Source organism: Scomber japonicus, chromosome 5, assembly GCF_027409825.1.
Source record: "Scomber japonicus isolate fScoJap1 chromosome 5, fScoJap1.pri, whole genome shotgun sequence".
Classification (NCBI taxonomy): Eukaryota; Metazoa; Chordata; class Actinopteri; order Scombriformes; family Scombridae; genus Scomber; species Scomber japonicus.
Window position 1 is genome coordinate 26,196,761 of NC_070582.1, and position 16,941 is coordinate 26,213,701.

Genomic DNA, 16,941 nt, shown 5'->3' on the forward strand with positions numbered 1-16,941 from the left:
AGCCGACACCGACACCTCACTTCTGTGTGTGTGTGTGTGTGTGTTGCCCATGAACACACCCACATGTGCCAGGCCTATTCTCATGGGTCAGAAACAACAATAGGTCTAATCATGGGGTGATTGTTAGGAAGTGAACATAAAAAGACAGTCAAAGAGCAAGTTATGCACAATAGTCAGACATTTTTTTCTTTTCAATACACTAAGTCTTAATATTAACGTTTCTTTGACATGTCTCACCCTCCCTCTTACCCTCCCTCTCCTTTTTACTTTTTGCTCTATTCTGCACCACATCTCCTCCTTTCTCTCTCTCTCTCTCTCTCTCTCTCTCTCTCTCTCTCTCTCTCTCTCTCTCTCTCTCTCTCTCTCTCTCTCTCTCTCTCTCTCTCTCTCTCTCTCTCTCTCTCTCTCTCTCTCTCTCTCTCTCTCTCTCTCTCTCTCTCTCTCTCTCTCTCTCTCTCTCTCTCTCTCTCTCTCTCTCTCTCTGTCTCTGTTCCTCTCTCTGAGCAGGATTAACAGGCACTCAGTGGGGGGGTTCACAGAGCGGCTCTCCGGGATGCTCCAGAGGGATCTCTCTGACTAACGGGAGCTGAACGAGGAGCAGATCCCTGGCCCGGGCTCGTCCGGTCGCCGCCGGTCCTCCAAGAGTCACGGCAGCCCTGGAAGCAGTGCAGGTATACGAAAACATCTGCTAACCTTATATCTGTTTGATACACATAAACTGGGCTTAAATTGGACATTATTACATTATTGCGTATGTACACTAATAGTTGGACTCGGATATGTTGTTAGAATTGATTCCGATGTTACATGGATTGAAGCTGCTGATCACAATATTTTTAAAGGAGCACTAAAAGACAGAAATAACCACATGTCCCTTCAGGGTAAAATAAAAAGTTTATTAAGAGTGTTAGTAGTTATTAGACTATTTTTGCTATTAGTAAATAAATAAGTAGAGGTTCACCACTGGATTTGCAGAGCTCTGCCCACTCTGCCCAGTTCTTAAACTAGCAAATGTGAAGCTTCTGTAACAGTTTCCTTGTTTACTGTTTGTCCTCTGGGTTGTTTCCATAGCTCACTAGAATGTAAAAATGTTTAGCAGCCAGCTTATATGTCCCAGATGTCAGACCCTCTCAGTAGCACATGAATGCAGTGTACATTTTATGGCTGGAAAATGAAAATTGTGAAATAGTGAATATCTTGGATTTATATCATCACCAAACTATAATAAGATGTTTCATAAACACTGAACAATCAGTGACCTTTATGCTCCCCATCCCCCATTGCTGTGTTTGCCTCTCAGATAAAGTTGAGTTGACATCCAACGGGCTGGAGACCAGTCGAGGCGGTGTGGCCCGTCACACGCCTCCTCCATCCTCTCCATCGGGCCGATCCCCAGCCGCCAGCAGCAGCAGTAGTAGCCCCTCTCCAGGTCAGGACGCCCTGGGTACAGTCACCCCAGCAGAGCCCGGGCCCAATGCCACCTCCAGCACCGAGCAGGCCAACAGCAGTGCCACAGAGTCCACTACAGACACACTCCCGGCTGGGTAAGAACTCATGCAACATCGGAACATTTCCCACTCTGCCCACAACTCTGATTGAGTTTCATGCTTCAAAGATTTATAACAAATGCTGATTGTAAAAAGTAACTAAGCACATTTCTTCAACAAAATGTAGACATAAAAACCAAATTTAACAATTCTAAGACGAATGTGTATGTGTATATGTATAAATCCTACATGAACCTGCTCTCATATAAAGTGATACTGACTAAACAGTGGAAACCCTTTTCATGATGGTGACGTTAAAACATTCAAAACATACATTAAGAATCAGCTGCACATTTCAAGCTGTGAATCTGGAAGCTTGACAAGCATGTAGGCAGAAATAGGCCTAAAGTTTCATAAGACTTACATAAGTAAATAGAACATGATAATTAAGTTTTATTGAGAAATATGAGAATCCACCCAAAATTAAACTTTTAATTTCCTTTGCATCCCCATGACTACACACAGTAATACACAGTCTAGTTGCTGTATTGCTCCTTACTTCACTTATTGCTTCCTCATGCATTTCTTCCCAAGGTCTTTCTTCTCTTTCAAAAATTACTTGTATTTAACATACAAAGACAGAAAGGCTCGATCGCCTCTTGAAATGTTTATTAAGAAAATAATTAGTGTTAATATCAACATTCAATAGTGACTAAATACCTACATTACTAAATAACATAACTAAAGACTGCAGACATTGTGAGACATTGTTAGAACAGGTAAAGCATAAGTTAACATTAGTGATTCCTCAGTTGCAGTACACCTTTCACAATAGCAGGTTCCTTTTAATGTATTCATTAATGATGTCATTAAGTACAAATGTGCTTTGTCTGCTTCAATAAATCAAAATGTCTGTTATCAGCTGAATAAGCCTGATGTAAGATGATAAAAATGGGTATGATCATCAGGGTTCAATATCAGTCGTGACCCTGTGGTTCATTCAGACACTGAGGTGGAGTAGCTCAACTTGCAGCCAGTGTTAACCACCTATTAGATATTACTTACATTAATAAATATATTGGTAAATATGTTTAGCTCCTTTCCCTTTAAGGGCTATTCTGTTTTGATAGGTTAGTTTCTGGAAATTGCGTCTTGAGAGACTTCTTGTTGCTCAACAAACCATGGAACAAACTATGGTTGTAGGAGTTCACTGCTTTTTCCTGTTCTTTACTTAAAATGTCAATTTCTCAAATACACGTTTAAGCTGAAATCTAATTCAAAATATGAAAGCAGATAACACAAACAACACATGGAAAAAACATTTATGGGCGTGCACAACAAACCAACGTCCACACAGGTAGAAAGTAGAGGGTAAAACCCATGTTTTTGACTTGCAGGAAGCATCACTACAAAGTCCCAAAACCTAAAGTTTTGGGACTTTGACCATGTTTTAACATAGATATCCAACAACATAACAGTGTATAAATAACAGGAAATGACAAAAATATGTCCCCTTTAGGGGCACTAAGTGGACCCAATAGAACAGCTCAAATACGAGTGATTGCAGGTGATTAAGACACATTCATAGTGTCTTATGATGGTGTGTGTCCTCTGGGTTGATGGCATCAATAATCCTCTCTGTCTTTTGGTCACACTATTAAGTACAAAACTGCTAGCATGGCACACTCCCTTTCCTCTCTAAATAATCATGTATTTTGGGAGAAAGGCCTTCAGTTTGTGAATACTGTACATATATAATGAAGTCTTTGACTGTGCAGTGGAGTAAAGTAAGTGCATATCTGTGTGTTTTTGTCTCTCTCTGTTTAGCTGGGAGCAGAGGGTGTTGCCTCATGGCAGAGTGTACTACGTCGACCACAACACCAAAACCACAACATGGGAGAGACCACTGCCACCGGGGTATGTCTTTAAACAAGCAATGTGTAGAATTCAGTGGCAACTGTAATATTCATAAGTATCAGTTGACATGTATTTGGTTAAAATCCAATAGGTGTATAAAGTTTTTTAATCTCCAGGACTAGACTTTGAAGTCACAGTAGTCTGCCTGGGTATCATGTAATCACAATGTCATCACCCTTCTTCCTCCCCGAAATTCACATAGCTGATGTCAATCTGGCAAAATGGCAAAATGGCAAAATGCTTAGTAACCTTAAAAAAAAGACATTTTCACTTTTGTGGAAGTCTTGATTGTTGTGACAGTGAATGTAATGTGAAGACAATCAAGAAAATAGCATACTTCAATGCAGAGAGTCTCAGTAACAGATTCAAATGCAGTCATTTCAGCAGCAGAGAGACTTTTAACAGTTTCATTTAGTAAATTAGTAATTTAGTCTTGATTAAATACAAAACATTAATCTCACGTTGAGAGGAGATGATGTATGACAGATTTAGCTATTAGCTCATTTCCATTTGCAGAGTCCCTGTTATATCTAGCTATGAGCCAAAGTACTATTTAACAAAAGGAATGAATATGTGCATGAAGTCAAAACAAGTACTCAATTTGAGACAGCTAAACAGAAAGTAAAGTGTTTTCTGTAACGTTCAGGCAGGTGTTAGATTAAGTGCGCATCTCAAGCTGTTCATTGAGCAGCAGTAAAGAATATACGGTATAAATACACACAGATTTACGTCCACTTTGGCATTCATGTGTCTAGAGAAATGCTGATGTTCAGATTTTAGGTCCAGTCTTCGAGGGTTTTTTTATTTCTTGTTTATTTGTTTTAGTCATGTGTTTCATGTTCTCATACATAACTGCAGAAATGAAACTCACCATTTTAATTGGTTCTAAATCACCCACTTTGATTGTTACGTTTGTTTGCTAAGCCGTCATAATGAGAGTGTAGTGTTTCTGGCTCTGTACTCTCTCATAATGTAGTACACACAGTCCAGTCCTTTTTTCCCCCAACATTTTTACTTGCAATGATTATTTATTGATTTTCTCCAAGTGTGTGACTGGGTGACAGAGAGAAAGAGAGGCTGTTTTTTGGAAAAGGTCACTCCACCCCACCCGCTTCTCCCCCAAACCTCCACACACACATACACACACACACACACACCCCCATCTCAGTTTTTCCATACAAGGAAGGAGAGCGTGGGGGCCCAGAGAACAAAAGTCCTTTCTTAGCGCCACATGTACTTCCATCCACCACTGTGTTGGCTGCTGGCCGCCGTGGCCCTTTAGAGGATCAATTAGCAGGCTAATGCCGGGCTAGCGCTCCAGATGCACACACCAGGAACTGTTTAGAGGTTGGGGTGCAGAGCGGAGGGGGGGAGGGGGGGTTAGGCAATCTAGGTTTGGAAGCTGAAATAATGAAAGCCATCCGAAGCTTCTGAGTCACACTGTTCTTTATCAAATACACTGTGGACCTTGTAACGAGTGATGCATCACAAGCTCGACCCATCTGGTTTTTTAGTCGTCATGACACACGTTCTTTCAGTCTACACGTAGCAGGACCTCTTTAATTAAAACTGATGCTGTGTTTACAGAAAGCCAGATTTGTCAGCATTGCATGATGTCTGTCAACCACAGTGTTGAAAATACTGTTTAGAGAAGGTTATTTGTACAAAGTGAAACAATTGAAAATTGCCTGTAAAGCAACATTGTGTGTTTATATTCAATATTTCATTTCAAAATGGAACATTAATATATTTTGAAGAAACTTGGATCATGGTTAGACAGAAATCCCAGCTCTACAAAACCAAAATGTTGCAGTCACATTTTATGCCAACAGGCGAAAGAAAAGAGCTGATGCTGATTTACAACTTCATCAAAACTGTAATCAATACCTTGTCAATCAGGAATGCAGTCTCTCGTTCTTTCCAGTTGCCGGTGGTCCCCCATGAAAGTGTTTTCACAAGGCCATCTTCCTGCTTGATCTAGACTGTTTTTTCTCTTTCTTTTTTTAAAAACACTTAATACTTAAACTGAGATGCTCAACCAGCCCCACATAAGATCCTATGTAAGACTTTGCTATAATTAAGTTTTTCCTGTGCCAAGAAATCTCCTGAGAGTATCCTCTTTTTTTTTTTTCCTGAAATAGATTTTTCGGGCAAAAAAAACGTTCTGTTTTTGTAGCTCAAATGATCAGAGTTATGTTGTTCCAATGTTCAGCTTTACTACAAGCTGTTAAAGTAGCACAGAATTAAATCAGTTATAATACTTTGATCTCAGTCAAACTAGAAATGGATAGAAACAGAGCAAAGCGACCTCCAAGCATCTGTTCTCGCCCGGCATGTTGATGAATTATGAATGGACCATCCTAAAGAAGACCCATAATGTAAAACCCCTGATCTGGACAGCTCCCAGTGAGGAGACTGTTCACTTCTAGTTCCAAGAAATACACAGAGTAGTAGTTAATGACACGATTGATGCAAAGAGTTAAAGTCAGATAGCAGAACTAAGTAGAGACTCTCAGACGGGCCTCTGTGGGCTCTGGGATTTTTTCCCTGGCTCCAGTAAATAACTAGCTAGTGCTAATATCAGAGAGGGATCAGTGTTTTTCCTGCCTTTTTAAAGGAGGCTCACAGGCATAGTGGTCAGAGAGACTAAACCCTCAACCAAATAGCTCCCTGTGTTTGCAATCAACCAGGCTGCTGAAGTGTCCTTGAGCAAGATATTTAAACCTATCAGCTCCTGGGGTGCTGTTCTGTAGCTGACCACAAGAGACAAGAGTTTTTCCCATTCAAGTCAACAAAGTATCATTAGTGTGAATCCTGAAGCGATAATGCCTTTGTTCTTCAAATCTTTGTTCTTTTTCTTTCGTATATTTTTTGTCTATAGTTACTGGCTTCAAGGTGGTCTCCAGATTTAAATACTGTGGTACTGTTGTGGCTGTGGTAAGTTAAGTGAGTCAATTAAGGCATGTAGTTATGAATTGACTAATGATTCTAGGATTTTTGCTAAGAAAAGAAGTTCAGATATTGGACAGTAGTTGTTGAGATCTGAGACATCCGCACTAGAACCGGTTCCAAACTGTCTAATCCATCGGAATCATATGCTTACAAACGTATCAATTCCTTTTATCAGTGCAAAGGAACAGAAAAGGCAGAACTCATCTACTTTTTTACGCTGCCACTCAGAGGCTAACGTTAGCAAAGCCGAGTAGCAAACTCCAGCAGTAACGAAAGACAGCGGCTGACCAGCACTGCAGCATTAAACAACTTAAACCAACTCTGAGGTGAAGAAAATAACTCGGTGCTCAGTCTGCTCTCCAAAGATAAATATATAACATTAACATTAATAACACAAGAGGAGCACTCCATTTTCCACACAAAGAATTGACCAGGAATTGATAAGGGAATCGATAAAGATTCAGACCGATAAGCATAATTGATAATTGCATTGGTATCAACAAAATCAATTCCAGTCTCTAGCTGGAGATGATCTCCACAACTGTGTGCATGCTTTTAACATGATCAGAGCTTTGTGAATATCTGGACTGCTCACCAAATCTGAGGCGTTGTGAACTCTCTCTGTTGGACAAGTATGGTGATCGTTTACTTTTGATTCTGCAGACATGTTATTTTTTTAAAAAAGGCCAAAGGAGAGAAAACGGTAATTAAAAGTTTCAACTATTGACAATCTGTAAGAAATATGATCAGATACTTGCCTGATTCGTGGGAGATGTGACCATGATGAATTTTTAGGGGTTGCTATAGTCTTCCAAACTTTATTGGATCTATCACAGGCAGGGAGAGCTAACTGCCAATAATTAAATTTAGCCTTCCTAATCATACTGGTGCAGATGTTTCTTTGTTACCTTAAGATTAACCATTTCTCAGGGGTGTCACTAGATCCAGCCTTGAACTAGACGTTTCTGTTATTGTGGATGTCATCAGAGAGTTGTGGGGAGAATCTTTTTAATTCTGTGGGAAAGTCTGTCAGCAATATGAAGAAGATTATGAAAAGTTTTCAGTTGTCACGGCAGGATCAGTAATGGTGAAAGTAGACAAATCATTTATCAGATTTCGGGACTTTGGTCTCTGTGACACATAATAGTGATTTCTTATGGCAAGAGAAAGAACTCCAGAGGCAGGGTTTTAGTGTGGTCTCTGAGTATGTATATCATCAATTAATGTGGACTTAAGAGGATTTTTGGGTTTGTGTATGAGTTGAAAAGGATTAAGTTCCAGGCACTGTGTTTTTTTAATTTGTTAAAGCTGTCATTGAGGTTAAGATTGTTCATTATTATGAAGTCAAAGGAGGCGTACTGTGACCAGAGCTTTGCAATGTCCTCCAATGCATCAAAATGTATTTGGGGGGGGGGGGGATCTATAACAACAATGGTACTTCTTCAGGTGATGCAGTTCAGCTTCCAGGTTTTTCAGCAGTGCATTGTGTTTGTTTTCAGGTTTTTCAAGCAAAATGTATTTCAGATTTCTGCCTTTTTAGCAAAGCTCTGCAATTTATTTCAGTTGTCACCATTCACACACATTTTATGCAGCTGTTATTTGCGTTTCTTGTTATTACATTTCTCACTTTAGCTGTTCTTGGTAGCTTTCTAAAATGAATATCTTCAAGGTGAAAACTTTGGTGGTTCGCTGCTTTCCAGCATGCGGTTTTGTCTTGCTGTAATCATCCCTCCTGTTCATACTGACCATTAGAAGATCCCTTTATAATGCACTTGCAGTACAAGTGATGGGGGAGAAAATGCACAATCCCTCTGTGCAAAAATGTCTTTAAAAATGTATCTGAAGCTAGATATGAAGCAGATATCCACTTGAATGACTAGCTCAGACTGCTGAAGCCTCATGTAAGATTAACATCAACTTTTAAATGACTGTGTGGACACACTTTGGATTTTTCCCTCCATTACTTACACTGAACATCACATTTTGAGGAAATCTTTTAAGACAGACGAAAAATAGAGATCCTGTCTGTGTGTGTGTGTGTGTGTGTGTGTGTGTGTGTGTGTGTGTGTGTGTGTGTGTGTGTGTGTGTGTGTGTGTGTGTGTGTGTGTGTGTGTGTGTGTGTGTGTGTGTGTGTGTGTGTGTGTGTGTGTGTGTGTGTGTGTGTGTTCCAGATTTACACCAGTCATGAAACCTCACGTTTTGATTGTAATCCAACAGCTTTGAGAAGTGTGTTCCTGACAGGTAACGTCGTGGGATTCAGAACATCCAAGATTTTGAATGATTAGGTCACTGAAGTGGCGCAGAGCAACATTTATTTTCCAAGTCACACATTCGTTGCAGTAGCTGCTGGTGTTTCTCATTCTGACTGCAGTGGAAACCAGACTGTTAGACCACTGCAGAAACCTTAAAAACAGAGAAGACGACGTTCACCAAGATATTCAAACATGTAGTTTAACATCATGGCTGCTGTAGAAGTGCAGTTATGGACTACATGATTGTGTGTGTGTGTGTGTCTACTGGTATCTGCACTGCGTGTTTTTGTTAGCATACGGAAGTCCGTGCTGTTTTCTCTTCCAAATTCTGTTGCGCTTAAGTCAGACATGTGAGAATAGCAGCAGAATAGCAGTCAGTCCTGCTGAGTCCAGGGAACGTGTGTGTGTGTGTGTTCATGCTTTGCCATGTGTATCCTTTTGTGTTGGTGTGTGTTAGCCTTTGTGGACTGTCTATATCTCAGTCTCGGTCCAGACCTCCCATCTCAGGGGAAGAACAGGATATACATAGACCTCGAAGTAATGCTACTGGCAGGCACTGACACACAAACACAGAGCGCAGCAGCACATGGTTATTGTCACTCAGAGAGCTGGCGTCTCTAATTGTTTTCCTTCATCATGGTAATTGAGGGTTGGCATTGTGTTTTTTAATATGGACCGTTTGATGATGTCTGAGGCCGTGTCAGAGCTGTGATGATGCAGCGCTCGGTGAAAATAACAGATGTTCTGCATCTCTGTTTGTAGGACGCTGATCATGTAGTTTTGGAATATGTAAAAAATCCAAAATGAAGAAGTACTAAAAATGAAGATATGTTAAATTCAAATGGCAAGGGCCTTAACTTTAGAGGTGTGTTGGTATATGTTTAATTTTACTCAACTCAACCTCTATTAGAAACACGTTGGTTTTACTGTTGTTGCAGCATAATCTCTCATTTCCTTCCTCTCCTCTTGTTCTACTTCTCCCTGTCTTTCCTTCTTTGTCCCTGGGGTCTTTACTTCTTTATCCCCTCTCTCACTTCCCTTCTGTTTTCCTCTTCCTCCCACTCTCTGTCTCCCTCCTTTTTTTTTTCTTTCTGTTTTCTTTCCTTTTCTCGATGTGTTTCTTTTTCCTTGTTTCTATAAATCAGCCTGTTACTATGACCAGCCATTTTTATACAACCACCCACACTCAATATGCTTAATAAAGATGTTGTAGAAAACTAACTCCCCCCTTTCTGCCCCCCCCCCCTCCGCCCCCTCAGCTGGGAGAAGCGTGTGGACCAACGGGGCAGGTTCTACTATGTGGACCACAACACCAGGACCACCACATGGCAGAGGCCCACGGCCGAGTCTGTGCGCAACTATCAGCAGTGGCAGAGCCAGCGCAGCCAGCTGCAGGGCGCCATGCACCAGTTCAGCCAGCGCTTCCTCTACCAGGTACTCCAGACATCCACCTGCACCATCTACATGAACACAGCACTCAAACGTTGCAGGGGATCAGTACTTGACTTACTGCAAAATAGACTCCCTGAAAATATCACCTCTACCTTTCATTTCCTCCCCAAAGCTCGCTATGTCACTTTGGTTCTTTAATCATAAAGTGGATTAAACAGCCAACACATGAGCTCATTAAACCACATGGACGTGATGGAACCTGTGTCCTCTCCACTAAAACCTCACTGATTAACAAGTAGGATGCTTTTTAGCCACATCCTCCTTTTTTAGCCTGACAGAACCACAAGATGAAACTGAAAAACAGAATAATTAAAACAAAGTTGGTACAAAGGAGAGTCTTTCTCCTTCCCTCATACATAATAGATTCTTTGTTTTCTTCTACTACAGTGAAATTTAGGGCTGCAACGATTGTTTTCATCTTTTGTCTTTTAATCTGTCAAGCATCTTCAACGTTAATCAAATTGTTGTTTGGTCCATTGAATGTCAGAAAATGGTGAACAATCTAGAGCACAGTTTTCCACAGCCCTAGATGACATCCTCGCACCAACAGTCCACAGCTAGAAATATTCAGTTTACCGTACAAAAGACTAAATAAACCAGAAAATATTCCCAAGAGAATATTTTTTTCTTTAAAAACAAAAAAAACAAAAAACAATTAATCAGCAATCTTTAATCAACATACATAAGTAATCCCATAGATCGAAACTAATCAGGGAAGATTAAACATTTTTTTAAATCCCTGATGTTTAAAAAAAAATGAAAATCCCCCTGCCAGTAAACACATCTTTATTTTGACTTCGTATTTAATTTAATTTTGTGAAAATAAGTTGTCTATAGTGGGGATTAAAGATGTCATGTGATCCTTTCTGTTCTGTTTCTGGTATTTGTTCAGTGAAGTTGGTCGAGGTTGTCCTGTCTCTCTAAAAGTGGCTGTCCTGTAGTGAAGGTCAGACTGCAGCCAGACAGTAAAGACTTACGGGACTAAAACAACAGAACTTTCTCAATGGACCATTAGTAAAAACCTGCCTTAAAACTCTAACAGGCTTCTATAAAAACACCCCACCCTCTATGTGTATGTGTGTGTTTGTGTGTGTGTGCTAGTCCTTATGAAATTGTTTGTGTTGTGTCTCAGTCTACACAAAGACTTATGTTTGTCTTTGTGTGTTTCACTTAACCCCCTTTTTTTTTATCAGCTACGGTTTCAATCCAACCATCTGTTAAACCCTCCCATCATCTCTCTACCCTTTTCTCCCATCATCACTTCCCTTTTTCTTTTCTCGTTTTTTCACACGCAGCCTATTTCATACCCAACTTTTTTTCTTGTTTTGTTTTACACCCTGCGACCCTTCATCTCTAACTCTGCTTGAAAAACTGACCACAAGTGATTTATTGTAGACCACTCAGTCCCAAGCCCACCTACATTTTTAAAATTGAGTCCGAAATACATACTTTGACTTTTTAAATAAGACTCTGTATTCTCCTAGAACAGCTAGACTGTGTATTTTCAGCAAATGTGACTCAAATGGGAAGAAATAGTGTGTTTGTTGGGGACTATTTTCAGTGATGGATGAATCCACATTTGGTACTCTAGTGCAGGAAGATTCAAAGGTCTGGACCTAGGCAGGCTGTGAGCAGCAGGTTTGTGTCACCAAGTGCAACTAAGCCCCCAGGAGGAATGCCAGGCTTTGAAGCCAATTTTTCATAGTGGCCAAACTGTGTTATTACAACATCACGTGATGCTATTGGGCACAAAAAGACTTGCATTGTGAAAAGAGACCTCTGTAAATCAGCAGATACATTTTTCTGAGCATCATAGTTCCCACAAAATGACCAATTTTATTGTCAGAATTTGATCTGTTCTGTCCAATCACATTGGAAAGTCTGGGAGAGCCGCACAATTAGATTGTTTGTTTTATCCTTAATCAAATTAGCTGGACGGCTAAACCAGAAGTAACTTCTTCGGCTAGCTAAAGTCGCTACTGCGCATGCTTCATAATGCAGAAGCAAAGCAGAAGAGGAAGAGCTCAGAAGTACTTTTTTTTTTTTTTAAGATTTATTTTGGGGCATTTTTTGCCTTTTATTAGTAAGTACATTTGTGGCATAGAGGCCAACAGGAAGCAGGGAGAGAGAGGGGAATGACCTGCAGCAAACGTCCCTTGCCAGATTCGAAACCAGGGATCGCTACGATTATGTGACATTCGCTTTAACCACTCGAAGAAGAACATTTTTTAGCTTCATGTGCAACTGAGCCTCTGACACGGTGTCCAGTTGTCTTTTACATCCATGAGTGCAACAGTGTAGTTCATTGCTGTGTTTTAATTAGGTTTTGAACAACAATAACAACAGTGGAGCTCTATGGCACAAGACATATCAGGCTTTGGATATACAGACTAATACTTTTTACTACATAATAACTGGGATCAGTTATTAGTTGGGGTCTTGTTGTTAACGAATAAGAATGCTTTGAATATTTCCTAACCCATCCTTTAAATACTGTATGTACCAACTAGGCTGTAAATTCTGAGGCTTTTTTTTGACTCCTTTTGAATGACAAAAATGGTTGATTTAAAGAGACGAATTACCACACACACTCTGCACTGGTTAGGTGTGGGCTGGAAATCTTGCCTAAAACCCCAACCCACCCCCAACCCCTGTGTGTGTGAGAAAAGGCAACAGGCAGGTCGGCCCTCCATGTTGATAGTACACTGCTCTGTCTTGGAATGCCCACACTGCTGATAGCAGCAACTATTTATGGCCCCAGTGTGTGTGAACAAGAAACACACACAAACAGGCTCATAGCTGAGCTGTGAACACATCCACATGTTCTACTACCCGTGTGTGTGTGTGTGTGTGTGTGTGTGTAATATAAAAATAATTAGTTTGTATAGTAATAATTTGTAGGACCATCCTGGAACAAACATTTGTGGTCTTCAAAATCAGAATAAGCCTGTTTCCTTCACTGTGGATGTTCATTGTCTGTGTCTGGGGGTGTAGTTATTTTGCTAGAGATGTGTGTCTTTGTGTGTGTGTGTTTGAGCCAATGCGTTCACATGGCTGTAATGTCAAGGTCAGGTGCCACATTTCTTCTCTGTAGCACATGACAACCAAACAGGGTCAAGGGGCTGGCAGTCCTCTTAAATGGACCATGGAGCTATAACGAGTACACACACACACACACACACACACACACACACACACACACACACACACACACACACAGTGCTTGTGTATGTGCAAACTCGTAAACACAAGCACTGGAGTGTGCATGTATTAAGAGTTTTTATGTATAAACTACACAAAGATCCCTGCAAACACACTCTTTGGCTGTCCCACAGTGGTGGTGTGTGTGTGTGTGTGTGTGTGTGTGCGCGTGTGTTTGCACAGTAATTGCAGCTCGTTAGGAACCCCAGAGAGAGAGCAGCCTCGGAGTCATTAACTGCAGTTTCCGGCTCTCCCTACTCCTTGCCCCCCCTCCTTTCCTTCACCTCTACCAGCGTTCCTTTCCTTTACCTCTATGCTTTATCCTTTCCCCACCCACCTCACCTCCTCCCACCCTCCATCATTCTGTCGCCTCTCCAAAAAACCCCACACCACCCAATCTCCCCTCTCTAAAATCCCCCTCTCTATCGCTTCAAAATCTTTATTTTGATTCTGCCTCATTTCAGATGACCTCTCCCCTCTTTCTCTTTCTTTTTTTTTCTGTTTTTCACCACTCCATCCTCCACCCTCGAATCAGTCCTTCACCCTCCCCCCTTATCTTCCTTCAATTGCCTCCTTCTTTTCTCGTCCTCCTGCTTCTCTTGATTTTCTATCCATCCTGGTTGGAACAAGGAGCCCTAACAGCAGCACCTGAATCAGCCCCTGTGTTCCATCACTCGCTGCGCAGAACAGAAAACTCACACACACACACACATGTCCACGCAGCCGCACGTCACACTCACTCATGTTTACACACATCCTGTCCGGGCTCACGTTTCCATGGAGAACTTTTTAAAAAGTGGTTTATTCCCTGAAAGGACAATGAATAGCACTTACTTAAACTACACTAATGCTGTTTTTTGTTTATACTACACTCATATTGTATTAATAATCATAATTATAATCATAATAAATCATAAACTTTTATTTGTATAACACCATTTATACAAGAAATTCATCTCAAAGTGCAAACGCCTTAAATTAGTATAGAACAATGTTTTAAAAAAATAGCAAAAAAGAGAAAGGGAAGAAAAATAAACTGTGATATAAGATGGAAAATGTTTGATTCAGTTTGCAGCACGAAGGAAAAAACTCATAAATGAATTAAATAGTAAATCTGGTCAAATTCTGTATGTTTATTATTGTGAATAGATGCAATTAAAGTTAAATTCAACAATGCATTGACAGAATGAAAAATGTTATTATGTATAGTATGTTACATGTAGCTGGTTGGGATGCTCATTTCTTAATTGTGCTGATTGACCACTTACACTTACTGATGGCACTGTTTGTTTACTCGTTGCCATACTTTGGACTTGTTTTGCCATTGACCTGTTCAAACAACCAAGTGTTGTCTGTCTGTCTGTCTGTCTGTCTTGGATGATGAGCGGATGTATTGTGTGTGTGTGTGTATGTTTGAGTGAATAGGTGCATGCATGCTGGGATTTGGAGTAAAGTGCTTTGAGTGGTAGGAAAAACAGAACAATGCTTCATACATTTTATTCTATTAGTTGTGTTTTTGTCAAAAATAAAGTATAAAAAAAATCAGAAGATCTATCTATCAAGAAGATAGACAGTGTATTATTTAATGTACCTGCTATTTCAATTAAAGAAGGTTTGATTCAGCGCTCAGCTCTCCAAACCGCTTCTATTTAGAAAATTTAACCTCCATCCCAAATTCATGGAGCGGGCAAAGCAGAAAATTTAAATTTTCACTATAATAAATTCCAAATCTGCAACAAAAAACACTTTGTTCGATCAGACTGAAGCACAAACATTTCCAAAGCGTTTGAAAGGCTCATGAACTCAAAGACCTCAAGTTTACTGGAGTCCTGTTATTCACTTTCTCTCTCTCTCTCTCTCTCTCTCTCTCTCTCTCTCTCTCTCTCTCTCTCTCTCTCTCTCTCTCTCTCTCTCTCTCTCTCTCTCTCTTACTCTCTCTCTCTCTCTCTCTCTCTCTCTCTCTCTCTCTCTCTCTCTCTCGTACACACACTTTTCCCTCTCTGCTCTTTGCAAATGTGGAGAACAAGTGGCGAGTTGTCATCGCAACAGAAACGTGAAAACAGCTTTTCACAGTTCTATGAAATAATAGTTTTACTACTAACTAATATTTTTGAGTCTTTTCTGAAACCACAGCTGTGTGAGCGGCTTTCTACTCATGTTTAAAAGTGACCAGCTGAAAACCGCCATTTTCACCTGCGGCGCCTTGCCTCAAAAACGCGCCTTTTGCGGTGTATTCCTTCCAGATCCATAACACCCAACCTTTTATTTCACACGTCTCTGCCAACACGCTGCTCTCTTCCTCTCTCTCTCTCCCTCTCTTGTTTTCTCTCAGTCTCTCTTTCTTTTCCTCCCTCCAGCCCTCGCTCTGTCTGGAAGCTGCCGAGGAGCTGAATGGTCAGAGCCAGGATGAAGTCATCATGTCTTTATATCATTATATTCTCCTTTTACCTTTTTTAGTCACAGAAAACCCATAAGGGTGGGGCTCTGGGCCATAGATTGGCTGTCGATGGGAGCAACACACACAAACATACACACACACACACACACACACACCCTTTAACCCTGTTCTGTGCCCACTCTTGCTCCTCCAGCAGGCCCAGTCATTTCCATCCCCGGCTCTCTCTCACAGTTTCCATGACAGGGCCACTTTAAATGGGCACAGTCACATTTCTTTTTGGGAAATGCTGCGTAAAGTGACTTTGACATTCGGCGGATAATGCTCCGCTTTATAGCTTCTCAGGAAATAATCATCACTTTTGTGGTGCAAGAAAAAAAAAAGCTTTAAAGGTCCACCAGCTTTCATTTGGAAAATGTTGTGTAGCCAACAAACAAGCGCTACCTGTGCTGCAAAAACCAGCAAGCACAGCGTCACTTCAACAATATCTCGCTCCTTTGATAGTATTGATGGGTTTTTTTTGGGGGGGGGGGGGGGGGTTGCTGATCTGATGTTCTGTTTACCTTCTTAAAATCACCACACATAGCTCACCTTTTTTTTTTACACTGCCATCATTAAAGGGTGCTGATCTCTGCTGTAAATGATGCTGAAGTTGTTTGCAACAAAATTTCCAACGGGAACCGTTCAATAAACTTCTTTTTAGTATGAAAACCCATCAGTGCCCACTAATTCCTGACTAGCTTCTTTCAGCTACTTTTCCACTCAGGCTAATATATTCGAGGGTGTGTGTGCGTGTGCGTGTGTGTGTGTGTGTGTGTGTGTGTGTGTACTCCGAACTCCGAACATAAGAACGTTCACATTGACCGACTGTTTGCCACGGACAAACTTTCCACACCGTGGCGCACACGCTCTTTTTTTTTTTTTTTGTCTGTGTGTGTGTGTGTGTGTGTGTGTGTGTGTGTGTGTGTGTGTGTGTGTGTGTGTGTATATGAATATGAGTGCAGGCTGAGTAAACCCCACAGTGGTTTCCAGGCCCAGGGTGAATAAAGGTGCCTTTTGTCAGGCCCCGGGGTGGGTGGGGCGGGGAGGAGGAGGGGGCGGGTGTCCAGTCTGGAACAAGCATGAATGTTCCCTCAGTTCCCTCAGACATCGCACTTCCCTGCCTACTTTCACAGCAGTGCTTGAAGAGAGCAAGAGAAAGGAGGAGGAGGACCTCAGGGTGGGGTAGGGAGGGGTGCCAGGGAGGAGGAGGAGGGGGTGGGGTGTATTGGGGAGGTGAAGCGG

The 16,941-nt window shown here is 41.1% G+C and overlaps 1 protein-coding gene across 1 annotated transcript in view; it reads left to right on the forward strand.

Moving 5' to 3' along the window:
- The window catches only part of wwp2 (WW domain containing E3 ubiquitin protein ligase 2), a 56,555-nt gene that overhangs the window by 22,314 nt on the left and 17,300 nt on the right, over positions 1 to 16,941 (forward strand). Inside the window, 4 exon segments of the mRNA XM_053318965.1 lie at positions 508 to 671; positions 1,301 to 1,544; positions 3,315 to 3,404; positions 9,869 to 10,043. Coding sequence (XP_053174940.1) covers positions 508 to 671; positions 1,301 to 1,544; positions 3,315 to 3,404; positions 9,869 to 10,043 — 673 coding nt within the window.